Here is a 19,699-nt window from a genome sequence, read left to right as displayed (position 1 = left end):
TCAGTATGGTGGACCAGCCTCCTGCTGGTGTCAAGAGTCAGGACTAAACATGGACCGGCCTCCTGCTGGTGTCAGAGTCAGGACTAAACATGGACCGGCCTCCTGCTGGTGTCAGAGTCAGGACTAAACATGGACCGGCCTCCTGCTGGTGTCAGAGTCAGGACTAAACATGGACCGGCCTCCTGCTGGTGTCAGAGTCAGGACTAAACATGGACCGGCCTCCTGCTGGTGTCAGAGTCAGGACTAAACATGGACTGGCCTCCTGCTGGTGCCAGAGTCAGGACTAAACACGGACCGGCCTCCTGCTGGTGCCACAGTCAGGACTAAACATGGACCGGCCTCCTGCTGGTGTCAGTCAGGACTAATCATGGACCGGCCTCCTGCTGGTGCCAGAGTCAGGACTAATCATGGACCGGCCTCCTGCTGGTGCCAGAGTCAGGACTAAACACGGACCGGCCTCCTGCTGGTGCCAGAGTCAGGACTAAACATGGACCGGCCTCCTGCTGGTGCCCAGAGTCAGGAATAAACATGGACCAGCCTCCTGCTGGTGCCAGAGTCAGGACTAAACATGGAGCGGCCTCCTGCTGGTGTCAGAGTCAGGACTAAACATGGACCGGCCTCCTGCTGGTGCCCAGAGTCAGGAATAAACATGGACCAGCCTCCTGCTGGTGCCAGAGTCAGGACTAAACATGGAGCGCCCTCCTGCTGGTGTCAGAGTCAGGACTAAACATGGAGCGGCCTCCTGCTGGTGCCCAGAGTCAGGACTAAACATGGACCGGCCTCCTGCTGGTGCCCAGAGTCAGGACTAAACATGGACCGGCCTCTTGCTGGTGCCCAGTCAGGACTAAACATGGACCGGCCTCCTGCTGGTGTCAGAGTCAGGACTAACCATGGACCGGCCTCCTGCTGGTGCCAGTCAGGACTAAACATGGATTGGCCTCCTGCTGGTGCCAGAGTCAGGACTAAACATGGACCGGCCTCCTGCTGGTGCCAGAGTCAGGACTAAACATGGACCGGCCTCCTGCTGGTGCCCAGAGTCAGGAATAAACATGGACCAGCCTCCTGCTGGTGCCAGAGTCAGGACTAAACATGGAGCGGCCTCCTGCTGGTGTCAGAGTCAGGACTAAACATGGACCGGCCTCCTGCTGGTGCCCAGAGTCAGGAATAAACATGGACCAGCCTCCTGCTGGTGCCAGAGTCAGGACTAAACATGGAGCGGCCTCCTGCTGGTGTCAGAGTCAGGACTAAACATGGAGCGGCCTCCTGCTGGTGCCCAGAGTCAGGACTAAACATGGACCGGCCTCCTGCTGGTGCCCAGAGTCAGGACTAAACATGGACCGGCCTCTTGCTGGTGCCCAGTCAGGACTAAACATGGACCGGCCTCCTGCTGGTGTCAGTCAGGACTAACCATGGACCGGCCTCCTGCTGGTGCCAGTCAGGACTAAACATGGATCGGCCTCCTGCTGGTGCCAGAGTCAGGAATAAACATGGACCGGCCTCCTGCTGGTGCCAGAGTCAGGACTAAACATGGACCGGCCTCCTGCTGGTGCCAGTCAGGACTAAACATGGACCGGCCTCCTGCTGGTGCCAGTCAGGACTAAACATGGACCGGCCTCCTGCTGGTGCCAGAGTCAGGACTAAACATGGACCGGCCTCCTGCTGGTGCCAGAGTCAGGAATAAACATGGACCAGCCTCCTGCTGGTGCCAGAGTCAGGACTAAACATGGAGCGGCCTCCTGCTGGTGTCAGAGTCAGGACTAAACATGGACCGGCCTCCTGCTGGTGCCCAGAGTCAGGAATAAACATGGACCAGCCTCCTGCTGGTGCCAGAGTCAGGACTAAACATGGAGCGCCCTCCTGCTGGTGTCAGAGTCAGGACTAAACATGGAGCGGCCTCCTGCTGGTGCCCAGAGTCAGGACTAAACATGGACCGGCCTCCTGCTGGTGCCCAGAGTCAGGACTAAACATGGACCGGCCTCTTGCTGGTGCCCAGTCAGGACTAAACATGGACCGGCCTCCTGCTGGTGTCAGAGTCAGGACTAACCATGGACCGGCCTCCTGCTGGTGCCAGTCAGGACTAAACATGGATTGGCCTCCTGCTGGTGCCAGAGTCAGGACTAAACATGGACCGGCCTCCTGCTGGTGCCAGAGTCAGGACTAAACATGGACCGGCCTCCTGCTGGTGCCCAGAGTCAGGAATAAACATGGACCAGCCTCCTGCTGGTGCCAGAGTCAGGAATAAACATGGACCGGCCTCCTGCTGGTGCCAGAGTCAGGACTAAACATGGACCGGCCTCCTGCTGGTGCCAGTCAGGACTAAACATGGACCGGCCTCCTGCTGGTGCCAGTCAGGACTAAACATGGACCGGCCTCCTGCTGGTGCCAGAGTCAGGACTAAACATGGACCGGCCTCCTGCTGGTGCCAGAGTCAGGAATAAACATGGACCAGCCTCCTGCTGGTGCCAGAGTCAGGACTAAACATGGAGCGGCCTCCTGCTGGTGTCAGAGTCAGGACTAAACATGGACCGGCCTCCTGCTGGTGCCCAGAGTCAGGAATAAACATGGACCAGCCTCCTGCTGGTGCCAGAGTCAGGACTAAACATGGAGCGCCCTCCTGCTGGTGTCAGAGTCAGGACTAAACATGGAGCGGCCTCCTGCTGGTGCCCAGAGTCAGGACTAAACATGGACCGGCCTCCTGCTGGTGCCCAGAGTCAGGACTAAACATGGACCGGCCTCTTGCTGGTGCCCAGTCAGGACTAAACATGGACCGGCCTCCTGCTGGTGTCAGAGTCAGGACTAACCATGGACCGGCCTCCTGCTGGTGCCAGTCAGGACTAAACATGGATTGGCCTCCTGCTGGTGCCAGAGTCAGGACTAAACATGGACCGGCCTCCTGCTGGTGCCAGAGTCAGGACTAAACATGGACCGGCCTCCTGCTGGTGCCCAGAGTCAGGAATAAACATGGACCAGCCTCCTGCTGGTGCCAGAGTCAGGACTAAACATGGAGCGGCCTCCTGCTGGTGTCAGAGTCAGGACTAAACATGGACCGGCCTCCTGCTGGTGCCCAGAGTCAGGAATAAACATGGACCAGCCTCCTGCTGGTGCCAGAGTCAGGACTAAACATGGAGCGGCCTCCTGCTGGTGTCAGAGTCAGGACTAAACATGGAGCGGCCTCCTGCTGGTGCCCAGAGTCAGGACTAAACATGGACCGGCCTCCTGCTGGTGCCCAGAGTCAGGACTAAACATGGACCGGCCTCTTGCTGGTGCCCAGTCAGGACTAAACATGGACCGGCCTCCTGCTGGTGTCAGTCAGGACTAACCATGGACCGGCCTCCTGCTGGTGCCAGTCAGGACTAAACATGGATCGGCCTCCTGCTGGTGCCAGAGTCAGGAATAAACATGGACCGGCCTCCTGCTGGTGCCAGAGTCAGGACTAAACATGGACCGGCCTCCTGCTGGTGCCAGTCAGGACTAAACATGGACCGGCCTCCTGCTGGTGCCAGTCAGGACTAAACATGGACCGGCCTCCTGCTGGTGCCAGAGTCAGGACTAAACATGGACCGGCCTCCTGCTGGTGCCAGAGTCAGGACTAAACATGGACCGGCCTCCTGCTGGTGCCAGAGTCAGGACAGAACATGGGGAATCTGCATTTCAGTTTTATGCAGCTAAAATCTGGAACAGTCTACCAGAAGATGTGAGACAGGCTTCTACCCAAATAATGTTCAAATCTGAGCTAAAAACCGTTTTGTTTAGCTGTGCATTTGACTGAAGTGATTTTCTTTGCACTCTTTTCTCTCTTAACCAGTTTTGTGATTTCTGTCATGTCTTTGTGATTTTAATCCATTTTTATCCAGTTGTGTGAAGCACTTTGAATTGTCTTGTGTATGAATTGTACTCTTTTACAATGCAGTAGTATCAATAGTTATCAAACAAGATTCTTGTACAATAGTAGTAACCATTTCTGTAAAACGTTTGCAATATGTTAGGTATATAAAAAGACCAAGATTAATTTTTTTTTTCAATCTTTAAAGATCAAAGTATGTCCAAACTTCAAAGCACTAAACATACATACATAAACATACACGAGAGCACTATGAACATTTTAAACGATAGAACAAACCTTGATCCATGCAAGATTTAAATAACGAACAACTTACTGCTAACATTAATCAAACAATTTAAGTTCTTTATGTCACGACAGCTCAGAGGAAGAAGAGCTTGTCCGACAGTTGGATGGCAGGTTCACTGTGGAGGTACTGTCCCGACAGGAAGGCCAGTTTGTGAGCATATTTGCATGGCGCTGGAACTCTAATAGTACCGGGCCAATTCCAGTACAAGTGGCACATTTTGAAGGTGAGCCTGGTGTGGAGGGAAGATAGTTTTATAAGACTCATACAACAATTTAACAATGTAAGGTGCAATGTGATACCTTTGGAGGTGGTCCGGAGTCAGATTAGCTGTGTTGTAAATGGAGATATAATGTGTGGGGAAACCACAGCCTTGGCGTATGGAGTGCGCCATCAAAAAGAAGTCCACCCTAAAACATGTTCAGAGGAATCAAAAACTGCAAACCTGACAACATACTAAGGCTGGGCGACATTCATAAAAACAATCTCAATAATTATTTTAGAGTATTCCAATAACAATCCAACAGAAATGTGGTAAAACATGTCTTTAAACTTATTAATGTTTAATTATTAGACAATGGGAAATGTTGGTTTTAAAAAGTACCAGAATGACAATACCCTTATATGAAAGTAATAAACATGATTTTTTACACAGCTATTTTGTAGCATTTTTTAATAATAATTTATTTGATCGATCTTCAAAATAACATTCATATCATATAAATCTTTAAATATAGCCCGAAACAAACTAAAACCCCCACAATATTGACAAATCATCAAGTTTTCCAGATAATTTGTAGAGTATTTTACTCATTTATAAAACTGGCGTTGAAATGTTTCCTTTTTTTTTATCAACCATTTCATTTAAAAAAAGAGGACTCACCATTTCCTGTTGGTGATGGTGTGGTCCAGGACGGTTCCAGGGGCTGCACTGCCAAAGCCGTTTGCAGACCAGGAGTAGAGCACACTGTTTATGCGCTTCTGGACCACAATGAAGACCAGTTTGGGCTCGTAGTTGGGGAACGTTTCGAAGCATTTAACGATCTGTGGGACCTCGTATTGCTCCACCATCATGAGCTGGCCTTCGGACACACCATCACGATAAACCACTATTTTCTCTGGCAAGTTGTGGTTCACCTGTACAAATAATGATTGTTTTTATTTATGACTGTACCACAGAAATGTGTTATGAGTTTATGGTCGGGCTGCATGATTAATCGCAATGGAATCAAATTTTAATCAGCAAATCGCAAATGCAGCAATTTAAGCACCATAATTTCCATAAATATTATTTTTATGCATAAAACTGCCATCTATGTTGTTTAGGCCGGAGTTATTTTGTTACTTGGATTACGGATTTTTAAATTAAATATAGTGAACAGGCGGGCGAAATATAAATATAATTTCAATTTCGCGCGGGAGAAAATATGGTTAACGGGTTTAAAATGTGTATTTGCGATATAAAAGGAGTTAGCGCTGTGTCTAGCAGACAAGGAAATGGGCACGCGTGTCTTTTCATGCTCTCCCGGGGCCGCGCGCAGGGACGGACCCGCTCAGTCAGACTCCAGCAGGATTTTGATGAAAAATTGCTTCATGCGCTCTTATCTTTTGACTTAAAGGTTGAATGGATGATTTTTTTTACCCAAATCTGAGTCTTATTTCCTCGTGGCGTGGACAGCCAATTAGTCCTACCACCGAACAATCATAAAACGCACCTACCGCTCACCTGCAGCCGCGTGCGGTTCGTCCTCACGAGCAGCACGTTTCCGCGTGTCTATACGCATTGATCTATCATAATATAGTTCCCTCAGTGAACGGGACAAAATGAAGACGGAGAAAGACTGTTCGAGCTGACTCAGAAGACGTAGTAAATCTACGGGAGATGCGATGCGTTAATAAACAAACGCACGTGTGTGTTGTATCAGTCATACATCATGCGCACTTCCACCTGAGCTCTCAAATCGCCAAAAAAACGTCCATTGTGCCTTTAATACTGCTTTTTATATTCATTTAATGCTATTTTGCCTTTTCAGCGGTACTGTATTGAATTTTTTTTTATAATTATTTATGTTGTAGAAATCAATAATCTAAGTGCGGCAGATCCGTAAACCAAGTAATAAAATAACTGTGGCCTTAGATTTGTAAAAAAATTCTATTGTCAAGTCTCCCTGACATGATTAAAATGTGAATTTGGATCAGAATCCTAATACTAAAACAAAAATCACAAATCTAATCGCAATCACAATTCCCAAAGTGTGTAGCCCTAGTTGATGGCAATATAGGCAAATGCAAAAATGTCAGTGTTTCACATTTACCTCGTAGTACTTCTGTAGTGCAGCCAGTAAGCAAATTCTGAAGCCACAGATGAGCTCCTCTGTGGGGGTCTGGAAAGTTACTCTTGAGTACCATCGGGTCAGTGAACTTAAGAAAACAGAGATTTTATTTAGTAACATATTGCACTCAATCACAGAGAGATTTGGACACACTGCTCACTACTTTCTCCTCGCTGCGGGTCATGTGACTCTAGCGTCTACGTTAAAAGAGTGAGCATACCTCAATAAAATTGATTTTTGTAATATTGGTCCAATCAGGCTGTCACGTCTATTTGGACTAATACAAGTCATGGATCTCACATTAAACGATCAATTGGTTTATTCAACCATTTGCCTGTGATTTTTTATCTTAATCCAAGATAAGCGGCTAACGCTAACTACTTTGTGGCATAACAGTTTATGTAAGTGTTTAGTTCATATTCTAGTCAACCGTGCTCTGTTTTAACAGCTCTTCTGCTTCATTCTGCCATGCTATATGCCGTTAAATACCCGTTGCTGTTTGCTGTCATTTTGCGGTCTATATAGAGTGGTCTATTAACCGTAACTGAACACTTATTTTCAAGGTGCAATGTGGGAAATTTTGAGTGCACCCATTTTTCACCTGCTGGAAATTCAGACAGCAATAAAAAATGGTGTAAGCCATAAATAGTGCCCAATATAGGGAATAATGCGGACAGTCAGACGCAGCCATTGGCTTGAAATATTTCTCCATTAGTTTTACCTGTTAACACTTGCAACAAAGCCCATAACGGACTGGCGGGCTTTGCTTGTGTCATGGTGGACATCAACTCCAACCACCATCATGTTTTTCTTAAAATAAAAGCAAATAAATGAATATAGAGACACTATTAAAGATGAACATTAGAAAAGCCAAGATTTCAAAGCAGTTACCAGAGGGACATTGACTGTCCACAGCTCGCCACCGAGTTTACTGTTGATCTGCAGAATTATTTTTTGGGCAATGCTCTTAAGTTTCTGTGGTTGGGATATAGTCTTCACATTGATTGCCTAAAACAAAAAGATATATATAAAATTGTACAATTGTTGTGTGGTGATGACGTGGCACTATATTTTGATGTCACAAACCTGAGACGGGATTGGACTTTTAACGCAACAAAGTTTCTTTACAGCGCTGTAAAGGTCATCCCTGTTGCCAACCATAATGCACACAACCAGCTGGGTATTTGGCTAATAAAAATGGTTTAGCAAACTGTCAGGGTTAAGTACTCAAACCCAACATTTAAAAAGAATATTTGTAACAGAAGACATTACCTCACTGGTGAGTTGTGAGTGGATGCTCTTTATGTAATTTTCAGTGCGGTCGTCTCGGAGCTCCACACGAATGGGGCGCCCCACTCTGACACCCATGGGTCCTGCCACCTTCTTGAAAGTATTCACCAGTTCCTCTGCCTGCTCGGCACAGCGGCGAGGGTAGAAGATGGCCCAAGTGTTCAATGGGATCTGAAATAATCTTATGTTTAGCCATCATGTGTAAGATGATTGCAGTGTGGTAAACCTCACTTTTCTTTCGACCTTGTGATATTCTGGGATGTTAACGGTTTGACATTTATCATCATGAAGAGGCAAATTCACTTAAAAATGGGCTGCAACGTATTTGGAATACAGCTTATAATTTTTTCACAACGAAGTCTGGACGGTTAGTTTTGACCAATGACAAAAAAAAAATCTCGCATTCATTCGGTCAAACCCGAGAACGCACCATATCAACCGCCTTGGTAACCGAATGCTTTAAGAGCGGTTGCAAAATCAGTGTCGTCACACCGGGAACACGCTATAGCGCACCCTCATTGTTCCACTGGGCCATGTGCTAAACAGAGCGGCATTTTACGTTTTACACGACAAACTGAGGAGCTCGCAGCGCACCAGATCCGTGGATCCAGACAGCCGCCGCGATCCTCCGGGGAGAGCCTCTTGTATTGGTGAGCAGCAGCACATTCTCGTCTCCTTAGTCATTCTCATCTGCTCCATCTTCATGGTCTGACGAGGCTTAGGCTCGAATATATGATGCAGCAGCTGCAGGACATGTTCTTCAACATATGCTGTTCAGTGTAAATATCCTCAGTGTTGGCTAGACAGTGTCATGCCGTGACGACACATTTCCGGGTTAGGTGAAGGCAAAAACATGGACGCAGCCAAAGAGCTTAATTCTTTAAAATAATAGTTTTTTTAAGCAGACTCTGAATATTTTAAGACTTGGATACTAGAGGCCGACGATGAATTGAAAGCACAATTTCAAATAACTTTGCAGCCCATCTTTAACTCGTGTTGCGCTTCATTGAAGTATCCAAATCATTGCAATCAAAATAGTGTCCAGTGGACCTTTAATATTAATTTGGCCCTAAACGTAAGACATTATTCCCTTGTAGAGATGCACCGATATATCGCCGCCGATTAAAAAAGCCGGTTTTATGTCGAATCGGCCAGAATCGGTGACCGGCCGGTCCATGTCATAATTGCCGGTTTTCGGCTGATCCAAACTGACCCGCATGCGCGGTGCGTCGCAGCTCAGCACGCCCAGAGCAAAACAGCTAATAACTAGCAAGACTCATTCAGAGCGCGGCGGCCAAAGTGTCCAGTTTGCATTCAAAGTCTATGTAAAAGGTACGTCGAACACGTGTTTTCCGCGGCGCGATTCCTGCTTTTTCAGCGTGGAGCGGAGGGTGCGTTTTGCCGCTCTAGACGCTTTGACAGGCGTAAGCTTCAAGGCGTTAAAATTGTTGTCGCAGAAAAGTTCAGATTTGTTCAACTTTGGTCGAATACAAGAAGGACCGAGCCTGGAGGAGGATCAGAGGAGACTGGACTGTGGGGTAAGTTATTACAACTTTGAGACGATTAAAAATCTACGTGTTGATAGTTGATGCGGTCAAAATAATTTGCGCTGGTTTGTGTTTGACGAGTTAATGTGCTTGACGAGTTAATGTGTTAATTCAGAGGAATCTGTAGAAAAGTAGGGACACATATGAAGGAGCCTGAAGCTGCAGGGCTGTCTGAAGGGTTAGTTGTTGTTCTGCTCAACCCTCTCGCTCACTAGGTCCTTGGATCAGAAACTTGCTGGTTCCTCGCACCCGTTTTCGGACCAGAGGAGACCGATCCTTCCAGGCAGTTGCCCCCAAACTCTGGAACGATCTTCCGCTCTCCCTACGATCACTGGACTCAGTTGTTGCTTTTAAGGGTCAGCTTAAAACCTTTTTATTTAGTCAAGCCTTTTAATTGCACTTATTTTAGCGGCTGATTTTACTGTATGTTGTATATGTATTGCTCACTGTAATTTTTTTGTGTTTTTATCGTTTTATTCTGTGTTTTGTGAAGCACTTTGACTTTTGTCTGCTATATAAATAAAATTTACTTACTAGCAGAGAGCTAGGCGAGCTAATGCTAACAAGAGATCTCATCCACCTGAAGAGACTTTAAAAATACTTTGATGCATTTGAGATCACATTACGTAGATACAAAACTTAAATTACTGACTCAAACAGCGAAACAACCTCAGGCCTATTTAATTGTCCCACAGCCTCAAAGAAATGTTTACACAATCAGCTGTGCTCTAGAATCTGATTGATCATTTTACACGCTCATTAGAAGCACAAAGAGCTGATGAAACTGGAAAATATTGGCAACATATATGTATGGCTCATTAAATATGCTGTATTATAATAGTAAAAGTTTGAATAATATTGCAGTAAATGTACTGGGCTAAAATATAACTGCTGTACAATGTTCTTTAAGATCTGGATTTGCCTTCAGCCCTCCCTGTTGCTCCTGCTCCTTCAGGGGATGCTGGCCCTTCTGCTGCACCCACAGGTGTGTAAAAGCATTTGGTTGGATTACAATTAGTATTTTAGCCTGTGTCAGCCTGTTTTTTTGTAGAACCACGAGGAAGAGGTCCTGGAGCCAGAGTCCTCCAGCTTTGAGAGGGAGGTGCTGGCAGCGCTCTAGGACTGACCCTCCTCATGTTCCATCTGCTTCCTCTCCTGCAGAGGGTTTCAGCTCATGCAAAAGAATGTGTAAATTACAAATGTATAAATTACTATATGAAAATAGTTAATTTGATTTCAATCTGGAACCATTGGAGCATGTAGATTAGATTTTTTATATATAGTTATTTTTCTATTTTTCCACAAAATAAATTACATTTTATAATATAAAACGTGTGTCCTGTATACATGCACCTTTTTCATATATATATGTATAATACTGGGTAGTTTGTGGGAAATTCAGTGGCTAGATAGAAAATTGGTATCGGAAAAAACTGTTTTGGCAGGTCAGACCTCCTTAAAAACCAGAAAATCGGTATCGGCCAAGAATTTTGGAATCGGTGCGTCTCTATTCCCTTGTGTCCAAGTTTGAGACATGCAAGTAAGACTGTGTTCAGAGGCCATTAAGAACTGTCAATGTATCAGCCGCAGCAGGGATTGTTCAGGCCCAGAACCCGCCATCGCCACATTCAGAGCAGCTGCAAATGTTTCCTTTATTTTAGTCTGTAAACAAGGACGAGATGAGAAGCTAAGTGGTGATTAAAAAAATAGATGGATTGTAAGTGTGAATGCATTTTGTGATTTGCAGGCTAAATAAGGATATATAGCGTAGTGTTAAAAACCTCGCCCCCTCCCTGTCAATCAAATTATGCCGCACTAATCAACATCTTTACTAAATCTGATCTGCTCCATAAGAAACCAGTTTTTATATAACTTGCATTTTCTCTCATGCTTCTGCTGCCTAATCCAGTCCATGACACCCAATGATCCAGTTGTGACTCAGACATGTTTTCACACACCACAGGGAGATGCATGATGGGACAAAGGCAGAAACTGTCCCAGCTCAAGAGTAAGTTAAGCTAGAGTGAGTGGTTGGCATTATAATCAAAATGCAAGTGAAACTTAAAATTTGAGATAAAGCTATTAGCATTCTGTTTCACAGATGAATTGAGCAGTGCTTGAGTTATTGTAAAGCAGTGAGTAGATGGAGAGTGCCTTTTATTGAGTCAGTGTTTCAGAAGATTAAAATTAAGAAGAAATTAATGTATGTGTTTTCTTTGAGTTCTTGCATTTCATTCATGCATATAAAGGCCTGAATATGAAATGACTTTGTGCATAGTATAAGCTGAAGAGAGATGCTACAGGAAGCTCGTCTGTTTTGAACTATATTAATTTAATGATATTCATCTTTCTATGCTCTTTGCATACTTTGTGTCATTAGGACGGGGATGTGCAGATGTGCTGTAATGACACGATGCATACTTTCACAATGTTTACTTTGATACTTCTCATTTCAAAATACTGCTGTCCACGCTCATTTCTTCGTGTGTAAGTTTGCAGAGTGCAATGATAAACAACATTGCATGTTTTTTTTTCTCTTCTAAAGTTAGTCCCATATTTCAGACGTGCAATGCTTTTGAGGGGCGATGCTTGTCTTGAGTTGTAAAGTTTCTCCAACTCTTTGCCTTATGCTTCCAAAAGTGTGATGTTTCCTCCAGTGCTGTGTGACTGTTGCTCCCGCAGTGCGTCAAAACAAGTTCAAGCATGCAACCAACACAAAATAATAACAGAGCGTACCCGGAAGTCAGACAATGGAAACAAGGAAGCGAGGCTATCAATTCCCATTGAAAACACGTCATAAAGCGACGGTCAAAACTGATTACGACCCAGAATCGACTCATTTGTTCCACAAAGATGGTTAGCAACAAACACTGCTGCTATGGAACGTATAAAAGTGATTCTCACTACGTTGATAGACCTGAAATAGAGGGCGTTCGGTTCATAACTTTCCTGAAGCAGATGATGAAAAGGGACAAATGTCACTTGTGGATACGGGCGTGTGGCAGACCAAAAGAACATTTCCACGTTGGGAAAATTAGGAGGCGCACCTACATTTTGTAGGTGGACATGGACCAACATCTGACCACCCAAATCCTATCCCAGCAACCGCTTGCAACAAACAGGTGAGTTAGAGTAATAAACATGACGATAAATAATAGTGACAGTGAGTGTCAGTGTTGTTTTGGGTCTACTAAATAAAACTGATGTACAGCGTGCGCGGAACACAGTAAACTTATATCCGGGGCTCCAGTCGCAGGCAGCGGTGCGTGACAACCTGCGTCCCCAACCACCTATAAGTTTACCATGTTTCGCAAACGCTGTAGAATTAACATCAGTTTTATTCAGTAGACTCTTACAAATGTCATGTTGTAATGTTTAAAAATCGGACTCGTTGTAAACCGAGGAGAGAGAGAGAGAAGAGTCTAGATGAAGACGCTGAAAGCCCGGATATACCTTTTTTTTTACAAGTTCAGCCTTCTTTCCGCTAATACGACGTCGTCTGAACGTAAACATTGCTTCAACTAGTTCAGAATGGTCCTCTACTTTATGTGGTTAAGATGTCATCTTCCGTCAATTTGATTGAGATTAGCAGTCTTAGTCGCTGTTCTGCCATTTTTCGATGTTATTTCCCTGACGGACTGAGCGTGCTTGAATGTCATCCGGGACTTTTGTAGTGCTTATTAATATTCTGACATCACGCCCGTGTTGATCCATTTATTTTGCAGCCCTAGGTGGAGGTACATTACATGACTTTTGATGGAACTTGCCAAACACTGTTTACATTACTTACTGCACTGATGGAAGGATCCCGGACAATCTCTCGAGACCAGGACACATCGTTTCCTGTGGTGAAAGAGGAGCTTTGCAAACAGATCGTTTCAAAGGGCAAAGACCTCCCTTTAATCTGCAAGAAATGGATATTACACAATGTGATGCATTATTGACTACAATGCAATGTCTATGTACACTTAAACGCCTTACTATCACAAGCTCAGAGCTGACATCAAGGCCCCACTTATTAAGCTCTTTCTGACTGTCAGGGTGCCTGTTGATTTTATTCAGGAGCTGTTTTATCGAGTGGGTGTGCTGTTCTGTGCTCACATTGATGTGCTTTGTCAGTTCCTGCAATTTCACATTTTCAATAAGAGTGCTGAGCTTAAGGGGAGACAAAATGTGTCGTCGTTGAAGTTAACTACATGTACCTTCATTGATCTGAAGTCCTTCTTCATTTTCTCAGGAATGCCAGTCATAAAGGAAAGCTCTGGCACCAGAAGAATCTCCCCAGTGATTACCTGCTGTAAACATCAGACATAATACAAAACACTATAACCACCATCCTGAGCCTAATGTGCAGCCTCACTCCATTCATAATTACCCACTTTCAAAAGGACCACGATGAAAAAAATATTTCACTAGAGTTCACATGTGATTATAACATACAACACTTTAAAGAAAACCTATTGTGCTTTTGACTCCTGATAGTTCTAATTTATAACTGTGGATGTGTATCTAAAACACAAAAAAAACAAGTCCGCTGACTTTCAGTTGCTGCACTCTTTTTCGCCGTCTGCGTTACATTACGTCGCCTTTGGCGTGTTGGATTTGACCATAGCGTGTAGAGGATTTATAAAAAAAATGTGCCAAAATGGCAATGAGATACTGCCAAATCTTACCTAAACCTAATCAAATTGCAGAATTAAGTAATGAGCAGTGGGTGTGTATCAGTGGTGAATCTGGGGAGCGGCGAATGCACGAATCACTCTAAATACAACTTCCAACTTATTTAATGAAAGAGGAAAGCCATTTTAACACAGTAAGTTAATTGTGCATAATGGTTCTCCATTAAAAGCTTAATTATTGTATTAACAATTCACATATCACATCCATTATCTTAAGACCTTTTTCAACCCTATAAAGTTTTAAATTTCAGTTTCAACCACAAGGGGGCAATGTGGTGCTATATTTCAAATGATGGTTAACCTTGACACAATTCTAACTTCAGAAAGGATTGTTCTAATTTTGTAATAAATACTGTACCTTCCACATAAATTTACAATTGACTTTATAAAACACTTGTTAATTACAGACCTTCCCTCCAGGCCTTGCGCGTTCCTTTGGCCGGTGCATGAGCAGAGGCTGGTCAATCTCTTTAATCGTAATGCCATAGTTCTTACTGTCATGACAGATCCAGTTAAAAGCCTGAAAAGCCATTATTTCTGCTCAACTCACACGAGTTAGACACACCTGTAGTATTCAACAAAGGTTGTCTTTGTGCCGTCCATCAAAGTGAATGTGTCTTTGGGCGATTTGTTCCACTCGATGGCGTCGATGCGATACGTGCGGTTGTTGTAGCGTGTGATCACAATGCTGCCCAAGAGCTCTTTGGTGCACTCATCCTGGAAGCTCTCCTTGCTTTGCTGATACAACACATTCCTGCAAAGGGATGGTTCAGTTTCAGGAAGTTTTTAATAAGTTTTTTAGGCAAGAGATATAGTTAAGACTGTTTGCAGTAAAATTATCACATATGATCATCTTGTAGCAAGAGAAATTTAGTTTTTTCCATTCTCACATGGCTTCGTTTTCTAAGGAGATCTGGCCATGATGACGCAAAGACAGAACTGTGTTACCAAGAGATCAATATTGTTACTGCATTTAGGTATTTCATATATTATTTAGAAGGTGCACTAATGTCAAATTAAAAAGACGTAATGGACTATTTTTTGCCAATTTGAGGACTAAAGAGGAAGTGCACTACCCCCGTGCGGACCTGCACAAGAGCATCGCGGCTAGAAGTGCATTATTTTGTTTATTAGCGCGACGGATCGCATCGCATCTCTCGTCTCCCGTAGATTTCTGTTTCTTCTGAGCCAGCTCGAACTGTCTCTCGGTCTTAATTTTGTCCCGTACACTGAGGAAGCTATATTGTGATAGATCAATGCGCTCAGACACGCGGAAACGTGCTGCTCTCGGGGGACGAGCCGCACGCGGCTGCAGGTGAGCGGCAGGTGCGTTTTATGATCGATATGTGGCAGGACTAATCGGCAGTCCACGCCACGAGGAAATGACTCAGATTTGGGCCAAAAAATTGTCCATTACACCTTTAATACTGATTTTGTTTAGCATTATCCCAAAAATGATTGTTATTTTTACAATGCACCAGAAATGTGCCAATGTTCCTGTAGATGTCTTTAAGATTAAAATAATGCACTTAGTGTAAATGGATCAAAGTTAACCACAAAAGGGCAGAAGTAGCACTTTACACCATTGTTTGGGAGATGAGTACATTTTTCATAGTTTTAATTACAGACAATATACTTTATTTTAATTTAATGTTCTCCAACTACTGCAACATTTCCCTCACCTCCATGTAGAGGTACAATGCGTTATGATCGACACTTACATTACATCCAGCACAGAATCATTCCTCAACACTTTGTGAATGACTTCCACATTGAGAAGCAGGCCTCCATCCAAGCGGTTTATACTTGTAGAAAAACCTGGCCAAACCTGCAGTCTACAAAAAGTACAGAGAAAAAAAAAAAGCACACAATTGTACAGTGCCATCTATTCGTTTAGATTTCTGCCATTTCTTATGATTAAAATGTGAAAACTTAATTGTCCTCTGATCAGGAAATGTGCCTTTTGTGTCACGTACGAACATGTATTAGTTTATTAAGTTACCGGTGCTTTTCAAGAATGACTGCACTTTCTGGATCAAAGTGATTCCGTCCAATCATCTTCAAACCAATGATTTTCATAATTCTGTGGGGGGTAAAAAATAAAAATAAAAAACAGCCTTCCTTTATTTATTCAACCATTACCTTCTTAACACCACATTGTAGAACGGAATGCACAGATCGGAGCTTGGTGGCAAGATCTTTGTCATCTGGATTTTGATTTGCACTTCCTCATTATCAGTCCGCCTTAGACCTTTGAGGACCACCTGCAAAAGACTTGAGCGTTATCCACATATCGTGAGGACATTGTGGCGGTACTTTGATGCTTACGTCATTCAGTTTGATGGGAAGATATAAGATGGAGCCGTCAAATGCCACCACTTCTCCTGTGGTGGAGCGGTGATCTTTCATCATACCAAAACGCATGGCCATAGATTCAATATTGGGGCTAAACAAATCAAAATTAATTATTTGCATGTCCAAAAAAGGAGATTAACAGAGCCAATTCTTACACAAATGTAACATGGTACTGATACACTGCCTCGTTCTTGCAGCTTACAACAATGTGGTTCGAGCCAATGGTAATAGGAGCTCCTTTGGTTCCAATTTTTGGAAGAGGCTCGCTGACACACAAGGAATGGAGAGACACATTAACGTTATACCAGTCAACAACAGAAATCTCAGCGTGAAAGTTAACGGAATTGGTTTACTGTCAAATGTGGTCATTTTTACTTGCGATATTGAGCATGACTGCATCAATAGGAGACTTGCAATACAATGCAAAGTTGTTTACGGTTTAATTTGATGTTAACCGTTGACATAATTCTGAATAATGAATATTATGACTTTCCTGAAAATAAAATTCAATGTACTCACCCCATTGCTTCCATTTTGAGTTCCGGCTTTGATGACTCTAGAATAGCAGGGTTTACAGGCATATCCTCTTCTAAATAAAACAAATATTTACAATATATGCAAATTATAAGTAGCTTTTAAAAATAACTCCTTCACCTGGAGGAGGTAATGATGTTTGTTGAGGGGTTTCTGTCATGAGCTCCACACGGTCCAGAGCAGGAGACAGTAAGAGCTGTGCTCGTCCAGCTCCCATCTGTGGCATCACTGCTCTCCCAAGCCCTACCATCCGCTGGTGCCCAAGGAAACTGCTAAATGTTTAGCGAAAACGTTAACTAGATTTCCAGATGTAAATATCAACCCCTTTTTGATTGGACTAACCTGCTGCCTTGGCCTAGAGGCTCTTTTGGTTTGTTCCAGCTTTCTGTCCCACTGGAGAGTGGAGAGGAGAGAGACGGCTGTGTAGATTTCCCCAGATCTACAATGACACCTCTTCCTGAAGATTTGATTTAACACATTAAATACATGTGAAACAAGTGTGCAAATCAGTCTTACAAAAATCAGAATGTTGTTACAAATGTGAACATTTTAGTTATACAGACCCACTGATACGGATCCTCTTCCCATTGAGGGCTCAAACCCCATTCCCCTAAACATGGAGATGAGCGTGGATCCCTGTCCTTGGACTGGCATGTCCTCCTGTTACACAGGCATTGGCAGGAATATTTACATGAAATTTCAAGGACATTTTGCAGTTTTACCTACAGTTTTCATCTGTTCATGTGTCTTTGGTTCTTCTACAGGTGCTGGTCCAGGTTTGGTTTGCAGAGTGGGTAAAACGGCACCTTGTGAAAATCCTAACTGTGGTTCTCCAGGAGCAAAGGCCAGACCCCTGGCCCGGCCCAGTGCTCCTCCATCAGGCTGAACCAGCAGCCCTCTGGCTCGTCCCATCACAGGCTCTGTAAAGCCAAGTCCTTGTGGTTTGTCACTGGGAGCAGGAACAGTTTTGGCATGTTCTGCAACACTTCCTTCAGTAAAAGGTAGAAGCCCTCTACCATGTCCTACAGCAGGTTCCGCAGGCTGAAGCCCTCTTCCGCGTCCAAACCAAAGGGCGCCGGTCATCCCACCAACATTCGGAGGCTTTTTCGGGTCCATTATAGTCTAAGAAGGAATCCACTCAAAGGAGACGCACTGCAAGGAAATAAGCATCTTATTTCAATTTCTTCAAATATTTATAACTCAAGGTCAACACTGTAAGCCTAAACATAATATCACGTTAGAGAATTAGTGCACATTAAAGGCATTCTTTATCTGCTTTGCGGAAACAGTTCCGTTTGAGAGAATTAGCATCTTAATTTGATAATATCAAACTAAGTTAATTAAAAACTGTAATGGCGTCTATCTTTTATTTTCATTGCACCATACACTTTTTCGCAACAGGTAAAATCTGAAATTCACCATCTTCTAAAATATGTGTACTAAATAGTCTTCCACAAAAATCACAGTTTGACGTGAAGTTTAGCGTCACAGATTTAGCTGTGTCTTTAAAGCTAACTTGTAGCACGCGCAAATGCCAGCTATTTTTTTTGTAACACGTGTTCAGGACGTGTTGAACAGTTGAAGCTGTACTCATAGAGAACACAAAATAAAAGACATTTGATGGACAGTTACGCGTTTCTATGTATTATTTGTATATTTGTACTTTCAATGTCGATTTATGGCACAAGTACCTCAGACATGCAGTAGAAGTCACTCTCAGTCACTTAACGCCGAAGTTTCACATGGATCTTCCCTCGTGGTTCAGCGGGGGCGCTGCCCACCGGGCCACACCCTTCTCTGATTGGATGCTACAGGGGCTTTTCCAAACGGCTATTGGTTTACAAAAGCTGTCACTCTTAAATGATTCGATTTTGAGACTGTTGGACAATGGTTTGTACAAGATAGCGTCTTCATCTCCCTCTAATGGTCAAAGCACTAAACTAAGCATTCAAACTTGATTTTGAACACTGCGGCCTAAACTAGACATGTGATAATCAAGGATGTAATATGATGAGATGTGTATTTTTGTGGTTTATTTTGTGGCACAATTTACCATAAACATTGACCAAAAGGAAAATGCATTGGTCAGGTAATAGCAGAAAATACTAATTTCCACAAAGTCCCTGGGCAGGTTGATGTAACTAAGTAGATGTCACAATACAATGCCACACACAAGTTACTAACAAATTTAAATTATAATTAATTAATATATGTGGTCCCACTTTTAGACCAGGACAAGGGCATTATTTAAAGTGGCACTTCAGTAACTTCAGTAACACCAAAACGATGTTACACACATTCATCACTCACTACAGATTTTTAAAAAGCCATTTTTTGGTCAAGCGTGCAGATCTTTAGTCTAGTCAAGAGCACGTAATAATCTCTGTAGGTGGTGAACTTAATTGTGATAGGTGGGCCCATTAGTGAGAATTAAGTTACTACATGAAAGTAGAGAAGTCATCGCCATGGTAACTTAACAGCGTTTCAATTCAGCTGCCATGTTCCACTCAGTGCCAATTGGCACAGGATGGCATCAAATTGGCACAGAACTCCTGGACTTTTGTTTGCTCAAATTAGTGTCATATGGACCCATTTTGTTACACAGGAACAAGTCAATCAACTAAACCTTTTCGTTTTTGTTTTTTAGCTTGGTTGTCCTGTTCCGTTTCCATAAAGTATCTTTTATGTCAATCAACATAATACCCTGGGGCTCAAAAGGTTAAATACCTTTAGTCAACTGTTTCCCATTAAAAATGTATATATTTTAAGATTTTTGTTCTGTAGTCACAAGTTGGCAGCTGCTTATACATTGTTGCTTGTGACTTTTTAGAATA

General features: G+C 43.6%; 1 protein-coding gene and 1 long non-coding RNA gene across 2 annotated transcripts in view; one reads left to right on the top strand and one right to left on the bottom strand.

The window, feature by feature from the left end:
• LOC140347244 (uncharacterized) overlaps positions 1-19,699 on the top strand; it is a 292,223-nt gene that overhangs the window by 22,518 nt on the left and 250,006 nt on the right. The gene's annotated exons all lie outside the window — the stretch shown is intronic.
• piwil2 (piwi-like RNA-mediated gene silencing 2) lies at positions 4,175-18,017 on the bottom strand. Its single transcript, XM_072433618.1, has 23 exons — positions 17,592-18,017; positions 17,429-17,525; positions 17,208-17,322; positions 16,986-17,134; positions 16,851-16,920; positions 16,487-16,597; positions 16,305-16,422; positions 16,119-16,240; positions 15,979-16,059; positions 15,698-15,811; positions 14,542-14,730; positions 14,386-14,470; positions 13,500-13,592; positions 13,279-13,419; positions 13,088-13,201; positions 7,733-7,921; positions 7,547-7,648; positions 7,352-7,468; positions 7,182-7,270; positions 6,443-6,548; positions 5,011-5,264; positions 4,430-4,537; positions 4,175-4,359 (listed from the first exon to the last, which is right to left on the bottom strand). Exons 1-23 carry the CDS (start codon positions 17,979-17,981, stop codon positions 4,203-4,205), a joined length of 3,111 nt encoding a protein of 1,036 aa, XP_072289719.1. The 5' UTR covers positions 17,982-18,017; the 3' UTR covers positions 4,175-4,202.

This window comes from Eucyclogobius newberryi, unplaced genomic scaffold (assembly GCF_026437365.1).
Source record: "Eucyclogobius newberryi isolate DKJ021-1_F unplaced genomic scaffold, fEucNew1.0.hap1 SCAF_6, whole genome shotgun sequence".
Taxonomy (NCBI): domain Eukaryota; kingdom Metazoa; phylum Chordata; class Actinopteri; order Gobiiformes; family Gobiidae; genus Eucyclogobius; species Eucyclogobius newberryi.
This window is presented reverse-complemented; position numbering and strand designations above follow the sequence as displayed.

Bases quoted from the DNA above. Each gene is read 5' to 3' on its own strand.
- piwil2 (XM_072433618.1), bottom strand. From the start codon at position 17,981: ATGGACCCGAAAAAGCCTCCGAATGTTGGTGGGATGACCGGCGCCCTT. The intron at 16,423-16,486 runs GTAAGAATTGGC...TGATTTGTTTAG, and splicing joins CAGTACCATGTTACATTTGT to CCCCAATATTGAATCTATGG. The intron at 4,360-4,429 runs GTATCACATTGC...CCTCCACACCAG, and splicing joins ACTCCGGACCACCTCCAAAG to GCTCACCTTCAAAATGTGCC.